Source organism: Pyrgilauda ruficollis, unplaced genomic scaffold (genome assembly GCF_017590135.1).
Source record: "Pyrgilauda ruficollis isolate IOZ18807 unplaced genomic scaffold, ASM1759013v1 scaffold168, whole genome shotgun sequence".
Taxonomy (NCBI): Eukaryota; Metazoa; Chordata; class Aves; order Passeriformes; family Passeridae; genus Pyrgilauda; species Pyrgilauda ruficollis.
This window is the reverse complement of record NW_024515653.1, coordinates 436,912-458,600: the sequence shown is the minus strand read 5'-3', so window position 1 is coordinate 458,600 and position 21,689 is coordinate 436,912. Positions and strand designations below refer to the sequence as shown.

General features: G+C 40.1%; 1 protein-coding gene across 2 annotated transcripts in view; it reads right to left on the bottom strand.

Moving 5' to 3' along the window:
* Positions 1 to 325: 325 nt before the first annotated feature.
* Positions 326 to 21,689, bottom strand: part of UBE2G1 (ubiquitin conjugating enzyme E2 G1) — a 25,709-nt gene continuing 4,345 nt past the window's right edge. Inside the window, exons 2-7 of one of the 2 annotated variants that reach the window (XR_005954797.1) lie at positions 10,959 to 11,061; positions 8,177 to 8,274; positions 6,920 to 7,098; positions 3,636 to 3,759; positions 1,668 to 1,703; positions 326 to 1,547 (exon numbers count right to left, since the gene is read on the bottom strand). Coding sequence is in view for 1 of the 2 variants with exons in the window: in XM_041463598.1 (XP_041319532.1) it covers positions 3,673 to 3,759; positions 6,920 to 7,098; positions 8,177 to 8,274; positions 10,959 to 11,061 (467 nt within the window). In the remaining variant the exon portion in view is untranslated. The remainder of the gene's footprint in view (positions 1,548 to 1,667; positions 1,704 to 3,635; positions 3,760 to 6,919; positions 7,099 to 8,176; positions 8,275 to 10,958; positions 11,062 to 21,689) is intronic. The other variant, XM_041463598.1, reaches the window with a different exon arrangement.

Below are 21,689 nucleotides of genomic sequence, written 5' to 3'. Positions count from 1 at the left end.
TAGTGAGCTATGCTGTGCTGTGGAAAGAAAAGAGTTGAGTAGTTTCAAGTTCTTCTACAAAGTGTCTTTGGTCAAAGGCTTGAAAACTGTTTTGAGCAGATACTTTGAGATGAGTGTTTGCTCACTAGAGGGCCAGAGATGGTTACAATAGGGATAAAGGTGTGTGTTTTGTTTGCCCTTGCATTATTCAAGATGAAGCACAGCATGTCCAATTGCTCAAGTGTTTGCTAGTGTTGTGTTGTTGATGATGTTCAGGTAAGTTGTGCTCCAGCTACAACTGTACCCTTCCTATTGTGATACTCAAGACAGCCAGTTTGACACATCATTATTGGAAAAAATTATATTTTGGAAGAACTCACTACAGAAGGTGACAGAATTCCAAAAATCAAATTACATGAAAATATACATCGCCATTTTCTTTGTACATTAGGTGAGGAAAACTCTGAAGTAGAAGGCAAAGCAGATGAAGGGCCACAGAAAAGAGTAAAGGAGGGAAACTATTTTTGATACCAAACCCAGAAGTTAGTCATTTGAAAGCCTACAGATGTGCATGCTTGAACTCAACCTTGAGAAAAAACAAGCCTCCCCCCCACACACCCCACCCCACAAACAGGCAATGAAAAAGGCAAACCAAAAATTTCACCCATAAAAAGCAGCTCATTCCTATCTTGGACTAACTTAGTCAACAACCAAACTTCCAAGTGAAAGCACTCAAGTTCTTGGAAGTTAAAAATCCATCAGGCTGCTCAAGGGTGCTCCATGGCCAGTTTTATTGCTATACCAAATTCAAGAAGGATGAATAATTGGGTTTAAAAAAGGGGTGGGAAGAAAAAAAAGCACCTTTGAGACTACAAAGGTCATCATAAAAGAAGACACAAGTAATTGATAGCAAATCCTTTCAGGGTTTAATTATGAAAATTGTAAGTTCTGATGGGGAAAATAAAAGGGACCACATTTCCAAAAACCAAAAAAAAAAAAAAAAAAAAAAAAAAAAAAAAAAAAAAAAAAGATACTAAACTTTAATAAGCAAGAAATTTTAATTAAGCCTTTAAGCCTTGGTGGGTAAAAGGAAAATTAAAGTGGGAGGAAAAAAAAACAAAACCAAAAAAACCAACTTAGTATTCTAATTGGTTTTGACATGCTTCACAAGTTGCTGTTTTTTTTAACTCAGGAAACAATGAATAGGGAGAGAAAAAACCTGCTAAAATCTTTAGAATTTACACAATTCTATCCCTAACTACAGACAGCATTATTTGGTACAATGTGTATTTGTGGATGTACATGAACAGTATATATATTATCCGGATCATGTTGTGCTATGTACACATCTTTACAATTCTTCCTGAAGGTTAAAGCAGTTCATTAGATTTCAAAATGCGTAATCATCTTGTGTTGGCACTTGTTAGGCTCTTGTCAGCATTGATAACTGGCATGTTTTATTGCAGCCCAGTTCCAGCCAGTGTTTGCCAACTTGTAACAACAGAAGTCCAGCAATAGGTGGGTAGAGTGCAGGAAAAAAAACAGTGCCATGTTTCTCAATTGGAGACCTGCAAAGAAATCACAGGTATTAAAATAAATCCCTCCTCACCCACAATTATTTTCAAGATGTTAATTAGTTTTTCAAGCTCAAGAAGATTAACTATTACTTGTTCAAGAGCTTCACATACCTCTGAACAGAAGATGGATAAATCCAAACTCATCACCTGAGAAAGACTGGAGTTAGTTCAGCACACTGTGTCCAAGCTCAATTATCAGACTTTCTGGCTCCTGTAACTCGTGTTGCTTGTCAAGTGCGCAGAGTGTAAAACTTTGATTATTCACACACAGGGCTAAACATGGCAGATTGAGCACTGAAAAGTCTGTGCATTACTTACAGTGAGAGGCAGGTACAAGTGGCACAGCAGTGCTCAGCAAGCACTGACACCACAGCCCCCAGTCACACAGGGCTGGTCTGAAACCAGCTGTGGCCCCTTCTCATCCAGTTCCCTGCCCATCGCTCACTTGGGAGGAGTCACCAGACTTAAAAAAGCTTTTGCCTTCCAGAAAAGCAACACAGCCAATTACTTAAAATATTTGTCAAGACCATTGTTTCACTATAGCTAAGTTCAACATGGCAACAGAGCTGAGGTTAGTTAAGGATACTCTGGAGTGTTACTCACAGTTACTCCCTTTCTCCAAGACAGGAAAAAAAAAGTCAGCAACATTAACAATTCTTGCACTCCAGTTATAGGCAGTTGTACAAGACTTTCTGTTCCTTTGCTTAGTCTTTTGATCAATATTAAGCATTTTTCGTGCTTAATCCATACTTTCCAGGAGAAAGTTCTTTTCAATCAAAGCATTTCTGCAAAGAGGGACTGCAGAACTAATTTGTCACAGATGGAGCCTTCCCCCAACCCCCCCACCATGTTTACAAAAGGGTAAGAAAGGAACTCTCTCCTGTACAACTGCGATTAAAAAAAACTACCCAGCCAAAGAATGTAGTAAGCTGCTCTGGTTCAGTCTGAACTACATACAGTGCCACATTTCTGTCCCTGTGAATTATGTATGCTGTAGGCAACCAGTAAATATGGATTTGGGGTTTGCCAGCCAAATGGGTCAGAGCAGTTTATTTGCCAAACCAACCATTAAGAAAAGGCAGCTTCAACATGAAGTTCTGTTTTGCTTTGAAAAGCAACAGTGGGAAATTATTAGCTCATGGAGGAAGTTTTTCCTTGGCATACCCAAGATAAAATGACCAAAGGCCAGGGATTTAAGGGCCAGGCTTTAATACACAGCTTTCTATGAGAGGTTATGAAAAAAAATAAAGTCCCATTAAAACTGAGATGGGATTGTGTAAATTAGAGTAAGTATCTTGAGTCAGAAGCTCTTTAACAGGGTGGCAAAAAATGCAAATATCACGTCAGCTACTCTCAGGTCAAAACTTGTCCAAGCTCTCAGATATGCCACAGTTCAGTTTCCAAGCAGAACACAGCTGTTTTTATGAAGCTATTCCCAAGCCTTCCTCACTAAGCCTTTTTGGGCTGCTGAAGAGAACACCACCTTTCTTGATATTACTGACTGGTAATATCTCAATTTGATGTTTTCTGCTGTGCCAGGAGACTTTCTGTTAAAACTCCCACAGATACCTGAAACAAACCCTTCTCAGTGGTTCCTGGCAATCTCACTGAAGTCTCATTTAACTCCTATGTGCAACATGCCACCAACATCTGCAAGATAATCCACAACTCCTGAGATAACAAGACTTTCAAGATGCTTTTAAGATTCTAATAAGTGTTCTTCACAATAATGAATACCAAGGAATTGTCACCCCCTACTATTACAGCTCCAGTAACCTCTAAGTGCCATTAATAAAGCAGGATGAATTCTGATAAAGAGAAGTTCAACTTCTGAACAGCATCAAACACAAGAATACAAGAGAAGTTCCCCAATTTTGGCAGAACAGGCTGTCAAGTGCACTTAAGTTCTTTTAGTCTTTAGTACTGCATACAGGCAAAGAGCTCCATTGAGATCATGCAGCTGAGAAGAAAGGTTTGGGGGTTTCTTTTTGCTTTTGAGGGGGAGAAAAATAGTTCAGCAACACTTAAGCAGGAAATCCTCAACTCAGGTAACTGACTTGTCTTGAGAGGGATACTTACCCTGAAAAAAGTGAAGCTACTAGCTGCTGAATAAGTGTCACTCAAAAGCAGTTTCTTGGCTTTTTCTTACACAGCGGGCAACTTTTCTTTTAAATTCTCCATTTCTGTCTTCTCTCCATTCTTTCTGTAATTGAATAGACAGCTTTCAGATGTCAATCCTACAACAAGGAGTTGTAAAAGCTCTAGGAAGACTCTTGTTGTTTATGTTTTCAGACATTAGCCATCTAGTCAACACCTAAATTTGTTTACAATCATTGAGCTCCTCACTGAAAATCTGTGGTATTGAGGACTTTCTGAAGTTTACTCTGGGTTTTCTGTGCCAGCTGCTTACAAGACAGTGAGGATGTAATTTTCCCCTTGGATTTTCGGCACATTCCAAGACTAACCTGGTGGCTTACCAGTATTTCACACTGTCTATGCTAAAATCTATTTGCTTCAGCCTGCAAAGTAGCAGCAAACTCAACCTGTAGACCACAAGCTGTTGTTATGTGTTAGAGACAGTGTCATTAACTGCAGTGGTGAAAAAGGTATACAGGTACTGTGGAGCCAGCAGTTACTCTGAGATTTTTTTAAGACAGTTTCAGTTCCCTTCAATCTAGCCAGGACACTCCAGGACAGAAATACAGAAGTCACAGTATCTAGAAGAGGCACAGCAGTGTCCTTTGAAAGCAAACACCTCCTAGTTAGATATAGCTGTAAGATACTGGCTCTGTGAGAAAGACCTTAGGAGAACACTCAGCTCACCTACAGGGCTGGTCTCTGTGACAGGGATCTGGTTTCAGAACTGCAGAGATGAAGAGCCAAGATAAAGATGAGCAGGAAGATAGCTAAGAGGGAAGTCTGAACCCAGAGATGCACACATCAAGGTATCACAAAAACCTACATGAGAAAGTGCAGCCAGGTTTGTTTTGTGCCAGGCTCACAAGGAGCTCAGATGAAAGCACAGGAGCATCAGGTGTGGTTAAGACTGATGTGCTGGGTACTGCCTTCCAGTCAGAAGTGGTGGGGAAAATATAAAGAACCCCTTATTTCATGAAGTTCTACATTTCTGAGTTTCTGATACAAGCAATATATTGTTACTGTAGGGGTGAGGGAAGGGGTTAAAAATCCCCACATTGTTTCATCTGATGCAATCTAGCACACAACACCTTTTCACCCCCACCTGGAGTGAAGGTTGTAGTACATTTGAGTGATAAATGGCATACCCTAACATTCATCACCTCCAAGCTCGCTTAAACAAATCAGCACGTTGGAGAGACCAGCATATCTTAACTTTCCTATGAAAGCACAAATAAGGCTACTAATTAGTTGTTCTTTTTCAGCAATTCATGCAGCAAACATTTGGTTCCTTGGACTGGGACATAGGACAGCTTACACAAGATGGCTTAAAGCCAAGAAAAGCATTGAATTTGTGCCCTCTGAGCTTCAGAGCTTTAGTTTTTGTTTCTACTTTTTCTGTTTGTAGTTCTATGAATTGTTCAGATTTGAATAGCAAGCAAAGTTTCCAATTTGACAGCTGAATCACCAAAAATGAAATTTTAGGTATGAACTGTTCTATTTGTTTTTCAAAATATCTGTTCAGGTTCCTGATCCTCATTTTTCTTCCACTCCAAGAGACAGTACTCCAACATGCATAGCTCATTTTTCCTGAAGGCAGGTATATCCCCTGCTCCTATAATCCTGTAAATTGCCTGTAACACCATATTCACTAAACTCACTTAAAACCAGAAACCACTGACAGCAGACAAAGTATCTTATAGTAAGTGCCAAATTTTATTGCTGTACTAAACAGAGGAACTGCTGATTCTTCATTACCCTGAGTATGTGTTTTGCTAACATGAAGAGATCTACAATCCAGCAGGAGAACCAACTGCTCCAGTAGCACTTCAGAAGTTCCTTGAAACATGTAATGCCACAGTCAAAAATAGTTTCTAGCATCCAAAGTGATGTCTCACTACTGTCTTCACAGTCAAATTTGGATTGTTTGATTCTTTCATGCTGAGCTAGAAAAAGCTGGTTTCATTTTTGACCTTTACCCTAAGGCAAATTCATTTTGTGTCTAACTTTCCTAAGGAAAAAACAAAAAACATAAAAACCCACTCCTGAAGTAGCTGTCAGAGTGGGTCACAATACAAAAAGTGTGATGTCAGGAACTCAAAAATATGTGCTTTCTCCAGGGTTAGGCCAGCTACATTCAACATACATGAGTTTGTGAACTGAGGAATTCTAATTGCACTTTTAGTATTTCATTATTAACTTGTTCCTCCTGGTGCCCTCAGCAGGAAATGTCCATATTTCCTGGGTGTCTGCTTCCACCAACAACATGACACAAAACGGGACGTCCAACACTTAAAAAGGATAAATGAAGAAATTGTTCACTGCAACTTTTTGTTTTCTGTTTTCTTCCTATTAAATTTGTTCCACATAAGTCTGTTCTCATAATGATTTTTCAGAGAGCTCAACCACCTTTGAAAATACTCGTAACATAGCAGATCAAAGGCTCTAGGAAAGTACTAAATTGCCACCCACTTTGGGAAGGTATAGTTTGGCTGACAGAACAGGTTAACATTCCTTTACAAAACTCTGCATCTCACAACTCCCATCTCATTCTTCCTCACTCCCACAGCTAGAAGAGCTAGAACTTCTCTTTTGTGAGAAGACAACACTCACTGCTGAACTGCAATTCAAGAGCATGTCACTTATGTCAGATGAGCAGGGCCTGAAGTCTGTCCCCCTATGCCCTTGCAGAAACGAAACTTTTTTCTCTCCCCACCACATTTTTCAGCCTCATTCTTATATTCTGCTCTGAATACAGCTCTTCTAGAGAGCTGATAGCTGTGTTTATACATACACACAGCATAAGCCATGGTCCAGAACACTGTGCTGAATCAAACCCTTCCATCTCACACCTGCAGAATCACCCTGGTCTTTGGCTGTAAATCAGACCATTTTTCCTCACTCCTGAGCCAGTCTAGTCTGGGACAACCCTCCCTGTTAAGTTGAAGGTCAGATGCCCAGTAAAGCTTTTGAGTACCTTCTCAGAGCACAGACCTACACTGCTCTAATCCACAGGACAGGAAGACTGCTCTAGAGAAGTGAAAGAAACTTCCCAAGGCTAATTAGTAGTTTTGTCTGACAACATCACTGCTTTTCCCAACACAATGGTAGCCTTAGCCTGTAACAGAAAAGGTTCTTCCCAAAGTTACTGTTTGCTAAACCAGAAACAGAACTCCATTGCAAGGTTTCTACATTGGAGACAACTGGCAGACCAAGGAAAGCCTTACCGCTGCATCAACATTAGCAGGAGAATCACCATTGGGATCTGCCAGCATAGAAATAACACTAATCATTATAGTTTCCACTGTGTGAATGGGAAGCCAGCGTTCCTCAGGTTTTTCATAGCCATATTTGTCTTCTCCAGGCTCATGAAGAATTGAAATGCAGACATCGCCGTTCTTGTCAACTACAAAACAGAACAAGGCATATTTCAGTCATGAACAACATGCTGGCATTTCTTCAGGACAGTCATGAACTGCTCATCTTCATTCCAGCTAGTCTGAAACACTGTTAGTGAAAACACTTTATAAAGAAGGAAAGTAATTAACTATTGCAGAACTTAAAGTGTAATAAGCAGGGCTTGGTGGAAGTCTGAATGTGCCTGGACTCCTGACAGAGAGGGCACATGGGGAGGGGAGGAAGGACTCAGCCTAACATCACACTGCAACTCTCAAGAAAATTTATTTAGACAGGCTTCCACTACAGCCTTTTCTGTTAAGTTCAGCAAACTCAAGAGTGACTTTTTTCCACAGCAACAGCATCAGCTGGATATTACTGGAACATACTGAAATATGATTTAAACTGCTGGAATTAGAAAGTGCCTGACAAGTACTCTGGTATTTCCAGAGCTGAAACTGACACAGCATTAAAATATTCCCTGTCCTTTTGATGGGAGCACTGTCTCCTCCCATCTTTCAACATCTACAGTTTCTGAAGCTGAAGAACATTTCTCTTTACCAGTAAAACCATCTTCTGTTTTATTTCACCTTCCCATCCAATCTCCATCAGTCCATAGGTAAAATGAGACATTAGGAGAAGTCTCCTTTAGAGAGACTGTAAGATTTCTTTTCACGCTTCACTAGATGAGGACAACCTTGGGCTTTCTATACTGAACTGGCAAGTCAGTAACAGCAAGATGAAATAATTGAAGGTATAACAAAAAGCAGCTATAGAAGTCAAGCTTTTCCTCAGACTAGAATTTTGCACTTCGGGAAAAAAAATTAAGAAAAAAATCCCTGAACAATTACAAAGAATGCAAGAACCTACTCAGAACAGCTTCTGAAAATACTTTAAGAGTATTTTATGTGCTCAGAGTAGCACTATTAAACTCTGCCATTGTAATTACATCTCTATTAAGTGAGGATGGCAAAGTAAAAGCAGAGTTTCAAATTTCTAACATGAACAGAAATGTATTCTATTTGTCTTCACTTTCTGCATTTTAGTTCTGAACTGCAAAAAGAAATTGAAACTTTGACATTTCTTACCATTCGGATGCCAGATTTCTGTGATGAATTTCATTTTTGGCGGCCTCAGTGGGTAGTCTTTTGGAAAAGTAAGATGAGCCTTGAAAACACCACCTTCACTGGGGAATCAAAAATATCTTAGTAGAGTTTCTTGTAAGCTTAAACTGAAGATCAGAACTTACTGATTTTCTAAGTTTACACCTCACACAACATCATGTTGGTAATTAACAGTATCAATACTTCCATATGCAATGTAAAGAGCTTCTACATTCAGAAGATCCTTTCACAAGATACTGCCAGCTCCCCAGCATGATCTTTTTTAGAACCAGGAAGATGTTCCAGAGGGGAAGAACCATGGGGGTGGGAGGAGAATCAAAAAAACTGCCAAGGAATTTACCATCTGGAATCACAACTTGTATTTTTTTCCTCACAGTACATTTATTAACAGGAAAAAAAAAGGTATTGCCAATAACTGCCTTTCTCAAGTCCAGCCCTGCAGACATCCATTTTCCTCTGCTAGAGGCCTCAGTCCTAATTTTGTGTCTCAGTCTGCAGCAGTGAGCCCCAGTGAAAAAATGCAGAAAGCTCTGGCTGTGTGTAGATGTGTGTGGCTGTGTGCAAATGTTAAAAGACTTCCAGTGCCACCTTTTCAACACTAAGCTGAAATGACTCAGGCATGACAGTGAGGTGTTCTGCATTAGTTACCCACTCAACTGGAAAACAATAATAAACAAGAGACATCCAGGTTTTATGTGGAGTTACAGGCCAGGAATAGTGCCTTTTGAAAAATGTGAAGGTCTGTATTAGATGGAAAGGCTTACAGATGGAATACTTTGCTAATGTCAATAATATTTGTCCTGCTACTGTCATTTCTTCTAACTGAAGGTTGTAACAAAATTTGGAATTGCCAAGGCAGAACAAAAAGTGGAATATAAACCTCCAAAGAAGATGGCATGAGATTCACAGTGTGACAAGCTACTCCTCAGCAGCCACACAGACAAAAGGAGTGGTGAACAAAAAACTGTTAGTGTAAATTTTTTCCTGTATTTGTAAAGGAGTAGCAGTCTCTAAAGTGCACTGGCTACTGAGAAAAAGAACATGTTTTACCACCATTAACCAAAGGGCTGCAGTTCTAGCAAGTGTAAAAAAAAACCCCAAAAAACCAAAACCAACCAAACACCCCCCCCCCCCCCCCTCAAACCAAACAACTGTGAAAAGCATTGCCTTTAAGTAACTTGGCTCTTTGAAGCAGCTGAGGGGATCTGAACCCACAGCATTTATTTTTCACAAGTTTTAGAAATGGCAGGCAGTTTCCAAAGAATCCTTCATCCCAGGAGAGGTAAGAATTCCAGAAACACTGTTTTAACATCCATAATGTCAAGACAAAGGAGAGCTAGATTGCATTTGTTGATAGCCCCAAACCAGTCAAACCCTTTCCTTCCAACTGAAAAAGTCCTTCTTTCCCTTTTTAAAGAAGCAGATCCTAAAGCTACTAGGCTGTAGGGCATCCCTGCATATAAGAAAACCTGCATATAAATACAGGTTTTAAAGTGGATATACATTAGGTATCAATCAATTTAATGCAGCTGTCAATTAAGGGAGATCAATGCCATTTTTAGCAATATTCCTTACAAAAGGGTTTCTGTCATAGAGTAATGCACTAAGTCTAAAGTCTTTTCAAGTAAACTCAGAATAAATGAAGTGGGAATGAGACTGATGTTTGAATATTGTTTAAGTTAAACTATTATATGTGACCATCCTTATCAAACAGCCCAGGGGAGAAGGGTTCAGTGTAATACTACTCTGAAAAACAGCAACCAGGGACTGGAACAGAAGAGAGCTTCTTACCTAAAAGCCTCAAAAAAAGTTCAGGACCCTATAAAAGTGGAGTTAAAACAACCACTATTGCAACTTTTAATACCCAAGGTGACAATCAATTAGAAGCAGCATTTATTTATTGACAGAATTTATAAAATAGCCATGAGAATATAATGTTCAGAAAAAGTCAACAGAAGTTGGAGAAACCACCGCATGCAAGACATGAGAACCACAGCACAGTGACCTTGAGGAAAAGCCAAGCAACTTGATTATTGCATTTAAATACTTATTCGAAGTCTGTTGACAGACATACAGAACTTCATGCTGCAACCAAAACTGACCTCAAGTAAATGTCACTAGGCTTTTTGTATCAGTAGTTTACCACTGCAACAGCTTAATGAAGAGAACAGAGGTCATCTTCTGGAGTACACTTTAAACTGACCTCTCCTGGGCAGAGAGCCTTTTCCCAGAAACTGGAGTAGATGATCACCCCCAAGTACTCCAGGTCTCACTTGGAAGTTCTCCCATCTCAATGTAACAGGATTTGAAGCTAATTCTGTGGACTGCTGAGGTTTCCTCCAACTACATCCCACTTGAATTGAATATTTTCCTACCATCACACACATGAAGTTGTAATGGTTTAACATAGCACTATCAGCTGAACTGCAGCCTCCCAGTAGCAACAGCAAATAGTGGATTTTATCTGCCTTACTTACATGTGAAAGAAAACAGAAGCTGTCTCTAAGTGCACCCATTGTCTTTCTTTTCCATACAAGTACAAAGAGATCACTGTTGCATTTTCCCAGGGGAGCAAAGCAGTTTAGAACTTCTACATAGCAAATCCAGCTATTTACAGGTATTCTGCTAGCAATAGAAGAGCATTACCTGATTTAGCACAAGGTTTTGGTTAGCTTTTATTCACTAGAAGCAAACTAGAACGAGTAAATCCGAGTTCATTCATTTCTGTATTAGTATCAGTACTTACTATAGTGTATCTGGAGGACCAATAATAAGGACTTCCCATCGATAAAGATCATTGTCATCTATTAAGCCCGCAGAAAAGCCTTCCACTGGATTTTTGTTGAGCTCTGTGTAGGAAAAAGAATTTAAGAGTAACTTTAAGCGTCTAGAATACACGTTGGCTGGTTTTGCTCCTGTGTACATACACGACCAAAAAACCCGTGACATTTGGCACTTTCTCATGGCCTGCGTGAGTGCCCTCAGCTCCCCCACCACAAACACTTCTGCCAGAGCTGGGACCATGTCTGACCGTAAAATTCTGAGAGTATAACATGAGCAGAAGGGCCACAACAACACACAGCTATGGGACATGGTCACCTAAACTAGATACCAATGAGCGTTTAAGTCAGAAAACAGGATTTCTAATAATACAAGAGCTTTACAAGACCCCCAAGGAGCCAGCTTAACTAAAGTCTGTCTTTAACTCTAGAAAATGTTAACAGAAGACCAAAGTCACATTATATTTTTATTTAAAAGCAACATTCTACTTTGTTTAAATGATTTTTCTTCCAGACTCTGAAAGCATTTGAAGCCCGTGCCAGTGAATTCTGAGATAATGATTTACTATATTTTGAACTAGTACAAGAGAACATAGAAGATAAACTGCTATGCTGCTCAGATATGGAGTTGTGTGTTTTTATTTCTTCCTTCTGCTTCACAGTTTTTTCCATCAATGATAAGCTATAGAGCACTCTAAGTGTATAGGCTATTTCATACAGTTACTGCCAGATAGGAGCTTCTCTGGAAATAGCTACACACAAGTCACAGCTGGGTCTAGACTCCACTGAACTTGTGTTTTCAGCCTGCTCCAGGAAAAAAAACCCTGTAAGATCTGGAATTAAACATTTCAAATGAGTTTTGCCTATAATCCAGTGGTAGGGGTAGGAAGGTGAGAACATCTATTAACTGACAGCTTCAGGTCAGAAACTGTATTAAATGCCATAGTTATACCAAATTCAAATTCTTCATCCAGCATTTCCAACAGTACATACAAAGTCCTGACAGATCTTGGGTACTTGGGATACGGGAAGGGGAAAAGAAGTCATTCCTTCAAATGGTCAGTAATTTCCAGATTGAATTAAGAATGGTAGTTATTGTGGGGGAAAAAAAAACCACACACACACAAAAACCCCAACCATACTTATTTTAAAACCTGTCAGACTCTAAGCAGTCCTCGTTATTCTGCTCCACAGAAGTTTGTCTATATATTCCCATTTTGTAACCTAAAAGCTTTAAGTTCAAAAGGCCTTGTAATGCCCTCAGGCACATTTAGAGGAACTTCAAGTGAGAGCCTTGTACCTTTCTGGAGAAAAAGCTGCTATTAAGTCCAAACTGATTTGCCCATAAGCTTGCAGTCACTGGTGGCCAGTTAAGTTCTGAACTACTTAAAGTGTGGCTGAAAAAGGTAACAAGAATCAATTCAAGCTCTACACAGAGGAGTGAGTCTAAGTTCACACTGGGAAAACAAAGTGCTCAGCTCACGTGAAGGACACCAAGGTCCTGAAGAGGGAGACAGCAGGAATATCAACTTTAGTAATTACTAATTTAGTTAAACTTACCCACAAAGATGCCTCAATTCTAAAATCTCAAGGGACATATTGAAAGGGGTTTTCTAGGAGCTACTCAGAAGGGTGCAATCAGGAGATAAGGTCAGTCATCAGTGCACCCAAGGTGCAAGACAAAGATTTGGGTACTGAGCCCAGCCACGTTTTTTCCTGACAATGCCTGAAAGAAAAGGCAACATCACAGGCTCTCTAACCAAGATGCAAACCTCAAACCCAAAAGCTACAGCATGGCCATGCCTCCTCTAAGCAAATCAGTTTTCAGACTCTGGTATCTATGAAACTTTGTGGAAACAGCTGCACAAGCTTGAATAACTACTTAATCTTAGCTGAATGGGCAGATAGCCTAGGTGAGCATCTCATATTAAAAGAGAGCTTTACCAGTCTCTTACTACCTCCTTAATACAAACATTTCTTCAGCATGGTCTATTAAAAGTTCCACCACCTCAGTAGTTGAATATAACCTGCTTTTTCAGGCAGCATTTAATTTAAAAAGTTTGCCTATTTCTTATAAAAACAAGCCATCTCTGCTCAGGACATTTACATTATCCTTTCAGATATTATTAATACTGTAATACAGAATACCCACTGCAGTAACTACAGAAGTAAGAATTCAAATAATAGGTTTTACTATCTCACCTAAGACTTTCAAACTTGAATTTAAGCCTGTGAAACACAAGTGCCATCATTTCTGCATTTCCACAGAGAAAAAAGGATTTGTGCAGAGTTCTGTGTGAACTGCTGTAACTCAAACTCCTCACATTTAGCTTCTTTATTGTTTTCACGTCATCACTGCTCACTGCTAAGATTTTAAAGACTGCCAGAACTTAAGACAGGAAAATTCAGAATGTTTCTCTCTATTTAAATATGCCACATTATTTCCAAAGCCAATATACACATTTTCTTCTCTTCTTCTTAATGTGTGCTATTTCAATTTCTTTCTACATCTGTCTCAGCCTCAAACAACTTGATCTCTAAGTAGTTCAAAACATTTTTTGTGTATTTATTCCCAAAGAGAGACAGTTCTTACACTCTGACTCCCACCTAGGACCATGTAGCACTATATTGCAAGAGAGCTTGGGAGGAGGAGTAAGATTCCTGGATGCCAACTCCTTTGATGTAGAACATCTGTAAACTGTATGAAAGGGACAATCATTAACAAAAATATTCAGTTAAAGAAGATTGCTTAGTGGATGTTGCCTGTAAAGCAAATGAGCACATCACTTCTTTCACAGGAGGTGCCATCAGTCTCAGCTTGTAAAAAGGTTATTTTCCTTCCATGACAGCAGTATTGAAGCACAGCTCAAACAGCTGCTGATTGCAGAAACACTCTTAGGAAAAACAATGAATAAAAGCTCATACACCTTCTCCATGAGAGGTATGCAGAATTACCAACAGCAATTTAAAAATGAGCTTTTCCTTCCAGATTATTTATGTTAAACTAAACAACATGGCTGGCAGGCAGACAAAAAAGGAAGTCTCAGGAAAGTTCTGCACTGAGACATGAAAAGCATCATCCTTGGCTGCTTTACCATGCCAGTAGCTGCTACTCATTAAAACCTGCAAACACCAAGGGTTTGTTTGGCTTTGTTTTTTTTTCCCTGGATATAGCGAGTGTTGTGTACCAGAAAAGTTAACCAGTAGTACCACTTGTCTCTTGCCCCTCTCTCCACTAGTTGAGCCCCACACAGGAGTGAAATCCATGCACCAAAACCCCAAAGGAACAGCGATGCAGGCCGGGCACAAAAGGACCGCACACACACGGCTCAGTGACACAGGGCTGCTGCCAGGCCGGTGTCACTGACGCTGCACCCAGGGCAGGGGACACCTGCTCCCTGCGCCTGCCAGTCCCCCCCAGCACAGCATTAACTGCTTGCAGCCTGAACAGGAGCTTCCCTGGACAAACGTGGGTAGAGCAAAGGATTCAGCTCCCTTCTCCAGGCAGGGAGAAAGGGAACAAGCTCTTAGCACAGGTCCTCTACAAAGCCCTGCTGAAGAATTGCCCTGGAAGTCCTGGAAAAGCAGAGAAGCCAGACACCTATGAAGAACTGGATCCTTACAGATTATTTTTCCAATAGCTTTACTTTGAGATTTCTTTTTCAGCTAAAGATATGCTGTACTTTTTAAACATGAATGAGTACATTAACATATTTCCATCATGTCCATGCCTAACTAAATGCCATTTACTTGCAACTACTATATATTACAGTCTGTGGTTTAGCATTTCTGACAATATTTTTTGCATTTCTGATTATTTAATAGGCATTTTTCTACCCAGCAAAAGAAAACAAAAATCCAGAACATGCACTCAGTCTAGAAGCAGTTTCAGGTACAGCCCTTTGCAGACCAAGCAGCAGCTGACAGCCAAAGCAGCACACACCTGGGCAGCTGCCAAGCAGCAACATACTTGGAACAGAATCCAGTGTCTGCTTATAAATTAGACATTCAGTTCCTTTAATCCCAGTCCTGAACCTGGGATTAAATCCAATACCTGATTTGGGAGGTGAGGAAGACTAAAGGCCCATAATCCAACAGAGTTGTTTAAATCCAGAACAGATTTTAAAGCTCCATGGCTCCCTTTCCACATGATCTGCCACACAACACACTCAGTTCTACTTCAGTAAGGGCTAAAGGGACAAAGTTACCACTGCCTTAAACTTAAGCCAACACAGTACCATGGGCTGCACTTCCAGTTTCAGTGTTTAGTTTACATCAAGCTACTGATGTTCCCACACTCACTGAAACTGCCTTTATATAAGCCAAGAGACTTCACCAATCCCAAAGCAAAAGAGCATCAACAGAAATGACTAAGCAGAACGAGGCCCATAGCTCCCTAGAAGAGCTATGTACGGCATCCAAACTTTGCAGCCTGACGTCTCACCCAGACAGCCACAGCACGTCAACTCTTCCAGTATTTTAAGCTACATTACAGTACAAAGCTTTCAAAAATATGAGCTCCTATAGTTTTTTAATAGCAGCCTCTTTAGTAAATTAGTAAATTAGTGTTAGTAAATTTAGTAAATTAGTGTTTGAGTTTTGTGCAGCCAGTGAACAGAGTACAACACAAAACCAGTCTAGGGAGCCCAAGTCCTGGCTAAGGCCTCTGGATAAACCATCCAGCTGGCTTACAGAGCTCTCAGAGCAAGCAGGCCATGCCAGCACTTGATATCTGCTGCACCTTAGATTTTTGTTGTTTCAGCACCAGTTCACACCAAAAATCCTCATTCTAAACTCTTCTTCTCTGTATCCCACACTGTGACTTCCATATAGTCCTATTACTTCACTGAGGTCAGTTACGATTCCCAAAACTTTCCTCCATGCAGGACCCAGCTGTACATCTTGGATTTTAGAGAACTAGGGCTGAGATTATCATAAAGTAACATGATCTCTCTGTGGAGATGTATTCCCCAAGCTCTCCATTTCATCTTTCATCATGTTCTGTCTTGCTCCACAAGCTTATCCAAGAAGTTCAGACAAAACGTAGCAACAACATGCACACACTCCTGAAAGCCACCGGGGGAGTGACAAACAGACAACACTTAAAACAGATTAAGTCTCTGAAGGACATTGGAATTATTTTGAAGGGAGACTAAAGTAATAAAGACAAACCCATCTTTAGCAGTGATTCTACCAATCATTTCAGTAGAAGCTTTAGGTTTGACTTTAGCCTGGCAACTAATTTCCAGCACTCCACACATTACTCCTTCTTAATAAGGGCAGCACTTCAGACATTAACAAATCAAATTTTCTGAGCTCAGACAATTTGTAAGAAGGGTTGCACAATAACAGGCAAGCTGCATCTCAGTGCAGTGCTGCACATCTTTGTGTACTGCTTCACTTGCCATCTCCTCAGCTACACCTGTGAACACTTCCTTAGATTTGCACAGGGACGCAGATTTTGAAAGGACAGAGGACAAGGCTGCAGGTTTCTTGTTTGATTTTTGGTTTATTCCCAGACAAATTCCTAGCCATGGCCATAGTTCAGCTTTGCAAACAAGTGGAGAGCAGCACTAGCCCAAAGTCCCTAAAATTGCCACTAGTATGAGGATTAAGGTACCAGAGAAACTTGAGGAAATAGAGTTTACTCTATTTTATGAGTAACATCATCACATTATTCTAGAATTAAGCTAAAAATTGAGCTCCTTGATTCTATATATTCTGTAGCTGCACAGTCATAGGATTCATGGCATACCTGGAGACAGACAACTGGAAGTTCAGATTAGTTATTTAGTGGAAAATTGAGTCTTAACACACCAACCAGGAACTTGCAGGTCTTTGGTATTGCCTTGGTTCTTAAGGAGCTCCCCACAATCCCTTAAGCCTATGGAGGTGGACATCATTAGACACTGCCAATGCTCCTTCAGATTTCTCTCTCACAGATCCCAAAACCAGCTCTTCAACAGTCTCAAACAGAACACAGATACCCAGCAACTCACCTAACCTGGCAACCCAGTTTACCCAGACCACGGTCTGTTCCCGTGCACCATTTCACCTGAGAGTCCTAAAGACAGGCAACAACAGTCACAACCTATTTTGAGGCATTTCCTTCTGCAGCACTCTTCACACATGGACCCTTCTGTGTACACACACTGAAACCAGTCCTTTTCCAACATCCCACACTACAGGAGGAAGGTCTGCTTCCCCCTCCCTCAATGCATTTGCCATTAAGCAAATATCTGAAGTTACTGTGGACCACATCGTGCCTACTAAGCCCACAAATCTTTTCTTTCAAAGCGAATGTGGTGTTCAAATTACTTACCTGTCCAAATCACTGGAATTACAAAATATATTCATTTGATGAAAACCTTTGAATGCCAGTGTTGCTTGAAGTTTTGAAAGTTATGCTTCCAGAATTAAGGTTCTTAGCAGTAAGTTCAAAATATATGCTCAAATTACCATCAGCCATGTAATTTTGGTAGAAATCAAGGTAAAATGTTTCCTGAACAGCCTTCTTTAACTAGACTGCTAGAAGCATGCCATGTATCACATCAGACCAGAATCCAGCACAGTTACACTACCCAGGTTAAAATGGACGCTGAATAAGATCTGTTAAAAGACCACAACAAACCCATTCCCAGTAAGTTCTGAATTTTGAGAGGAAGAGTTATAAGAAAGGGAAAAACAAGGATAGTAAAAAGAATTGGAAGAACCCTGATTGGGAAACCCACACGTAAAAGGAAGCAATTATGTCACCAGGGAATATTCAGTGCTTTGCCCATAGTCAACTGCAGCACAGAGCCACATTTATCTGTCACCCAGTGTAACACAAATGCCACCTCCACTTTGTCATCCACGTTTGATGCCTCTTTCCACTCTTAAGAGTTAGACAAGTATTCAATGGGTACCTGCATCTGTCTGCATTTGAGATGGTCACCCTCAGCAGCATTCAAGAGATCTAATCAGGGTGAGTAGTTTCTAAGACACCACTGATTATCCCATCCCGAAGCAGGTGTCAAAAACAGGTCAGATGAATCACATTCTACACACACTTATTTCTCTCACCTGCAAAGAGACTTCAAGTTTTAGATGCCTACTGTACACAACTGCTGGAATTTGAAAGACAGGTGTCATCCTAGGTGTCATTAATGTAGCTGGATTTACCAAGCGCAGGAGAAGTTAATTTACTTCTTAAAAGCTAATTCCCATTAGACTAAAGCTAAGAAAAAAAATCCATCCAAGTATCTTCTGAGCAGTCACATACACATTTATCATGAAACAGCACTACTGCACAGAGCCAAGAGTTCCAGGATGTGTATGTTTCATAGACAAAACCAGAACATTAGAAATCCACTGAAAAGGCTCTATGCCATGCCTATGCCACAGGGAGATGCTAACACCTAAGTTGTTGTGCAAGTCAACAATTTTCCAGCTTGTTTTCTCTCCTGCTTATAATATGAATAACAGGTTTGCATAGCCTAACTTGAGCCACATTGTTATTTAGAATTGTTTTAAGACATTCCTTTAAATGACTCCTGACAACACCATCTTCTAGATCAACAGCAAATGCCAGCCAGCTAAAAAAACAGCCAGCTTGACCTATGAGGTGTATGATGACAGCACAGAAATACGTTTCCCTTAACTATCCACACACACAGAGACTGTATCTGAAAACCTTTACAGAGGGTTTCTATTAAAAAGTCTTTATTATTACTCTAAACCTGTGCAAAAACTGCTAACATTTCTGTCCAGGAGAGCAGATATTTTTATGAAACCCCATTTCAATTAGATTGCTATACTTAGTGTTCTTACAAGGTCTGGATATCTGATCTCTGCTCCAGCTGATATGCCTTGGACTTGAGAGTAGGAAAGAAAAGCAAGTATGAACACTTACACTTTAAGGATGGCCTAAAGCTCAAGCCTACTGGAGACTGTAAGTAAAAGATCTCATCAAGACCAGACACTGAAAGATAGGCACACACCACTGAAAACTGAAGCACAGTGCAGCTGGGTGAGAGCAAAGGCCTGCTGCACGTGAAGTGCTGCCCAGACTCCATTCCCATACGCTGGAACAAAAAGTGGACAGGAGAGTTTCAGGAGTCACACGCCCTCCTCCTCACACAAGCCACCTGCTCTCCTTTTTCCAGGTACCCAAGTCTGCACACTCATTTTAGTATTTGGTTAGTTCTTGCTTTCAGAAGAGCAGCCACCCTTCAGATCAGTTCCACTTCATTACAACCTCATCTCTATGCTAGGAACAAACTGTTACACTTTACATCAAAACAGAAGTTGATTAAACACACTACAGGAAGAAAACTGAGCAGAATGCCTACTTGAGGCAAGCAAGTTTCACCTACAAAGGTCACTTATTTTCAAATTGTTTAACACAAGGCTTTGGGGGAAACTAAAAACCAACCAAGCACAGAAGGGAGCAAGTAATCCTACATTAGTTGAATATGCATGTATTGTTCCAAGTCTGTCTTGCACTAAAAAGAAATTTCAACAATATACAGAAAAGTCAAGGCAGAATCAGCTATAATTACATGTGGCTTCATCCGAAGACCATTCACTCTACTTGATTTATCCCTATCAATTTCTCTTAAATATATATACATAGAAAATCAATAAATCCTTAGTCTGCAGTTCTGCAGCAAATAACTACAATACTGAAGCTGGAATCAGTATCAATCACAGAAGTCAAGACATTTTAGTTGGTTTTTGCATGATTTAACATCTCCAAATGAAGCTCTTACCAACAAAGCAGAAATTCTGATGAAAGCATTTTCTCAAATGGTATTAATTTTGTTCCTTACTTCAGAGGATCTCCAACAACGTCCTCCCATTCCACTATTCTCAAACCAAACACGAATAAATCACTGTACTACCAGATCCAGATATGCCCTTACTTTGGCGTAACTTACAATGCCTTGTTTGGGGGGGGAGCAGAGAAGGAAAGAACTCAGAACTAATGGTAAGTTTGGTTCTTTCCTGAAAGATTAGTAAGCTGACCTAGGCAGAGCCAAGGCAGTGACTCCTTGAGGAGGCAGGTTATTGCTTCATCCTGTTTAAGCAAGTGGTTGAGTCATCAAGCCTTTCCATTCTGTAGTTTAGCTAAACCTCACTTTCCAAAACTGCCAGCACCTCTGAAATTTTGCTGGTGGTGCTGTTATAAATATTCTTTCCTTTGAAGATGCAAAGTTCAGATTATTCCTACAAGAGAAGCATTTGGAAAACTAACACGTAGCAGGCAAAGTTCGCTATTAGTCACATTTATCATGTTATTTACAGTGCAACAGAAATTCAGGCTCTTGTGCTGTTGTAGTGATTGGAGTCTGAGCAAGGCCTGTGTTTTAGCAATGATATTGTCTATAAAGTCAGCTTGAGAAAGGCAGCTTTGATAATTCTGTCAGCACAGCCTCACAGAAACAAGATTATCTCATCTGCTGTAACAGGGCCCTGTGCTGCCAGGGGGTTAAGGTGACTGCTACACACATGCTGTACCTAAGTACCCCAAAAAGCATTAGACCAAAAAAATTGATGGTCATCTAAAAACATGAAAGAGACTTCTAAAAACAGTACGTAACAGTGTCTATAATTTCAGAACAAATTAAAATGCTGCATTTTACACGTGCAGGACCTCGGAGTCCTAATTCTTTGGGATAATACAGAGTATTACTGTCCATATGAACAGATCTTCACAAAGGAGATAACAGGCAATCCAGTACCAAATTAACACTTCACATCAGTGCCACTCAAATGACTGTCTTACAGACAAACTTACTGTAAGCCAGTGCTTAACTGTAAACAAAGGTGTCTTATACACCAGCCAGCCCAGAAACATGCATCTCAGCTTTGATGTATAAAGTGATCTTCACTCTGCAATTCCCTCTCCATTCACTACTCAAATAGATTTCTTTAAAAGTCCTACCTAATTGTCAAAAATTCAACTGGTTCAACATTACCCAGTATATTCTTCCACAGAAGAAAATAAAAATTGTTCAACTGTCACATTAAGTATTTAATACAGTTTTCCAACTTGCTAATTTTTAATTAGACATTTCTGCTTTGAAATAGAAGCTGTATACACTTCAAACTGAAATAATGCCATGCTTCTCATGATTAAGAAAAGCATTAGAGTGGCTTTTTCTGTATCCTAAGTTGGATATTATTTACAACCCCGCTCAACTTCAGCCAATGCTCCATGTTTATGTTACAGAGAACTCGCACTTCTAGTTCCACTGTGTGCTACTGATTTAACTGCGTCCTCCCTATGTGATTTTGCTGGTTGAACTAGACAAGTCTGCCTACTCTAAAGTCTCTGTGTCAGCAAGAATTTGGCAGAAAGATTAAATAAAAGTATTCAGAGACATACCTCAGTCTGTAAAACCTTTGGGTTTGACAGCATTGGAGACTGGAAGAGAAGCTTTACATCCTGTTGTCTGCATTTCTTTTTAAAGAACATAAAGTTTTGGGGCTGTAAAAAGAAGTTTATCCTCCACCAGCTCCCCTGAGGGGTGAACTCTGCTTACCCAGTGCTACACTAATCTACATTTTTTTTAAGTTCAGGGGCACTTGTTTTCTTTTAGTTTTTCCTGCACTCTGCCTGGAACAAATGGACAGGTCATGGCTTCTATTTCACATTATTATCAAGCCACAAAGTATCCCCCTCCTCAAAAAAAAAAAAAAAAACACCAACC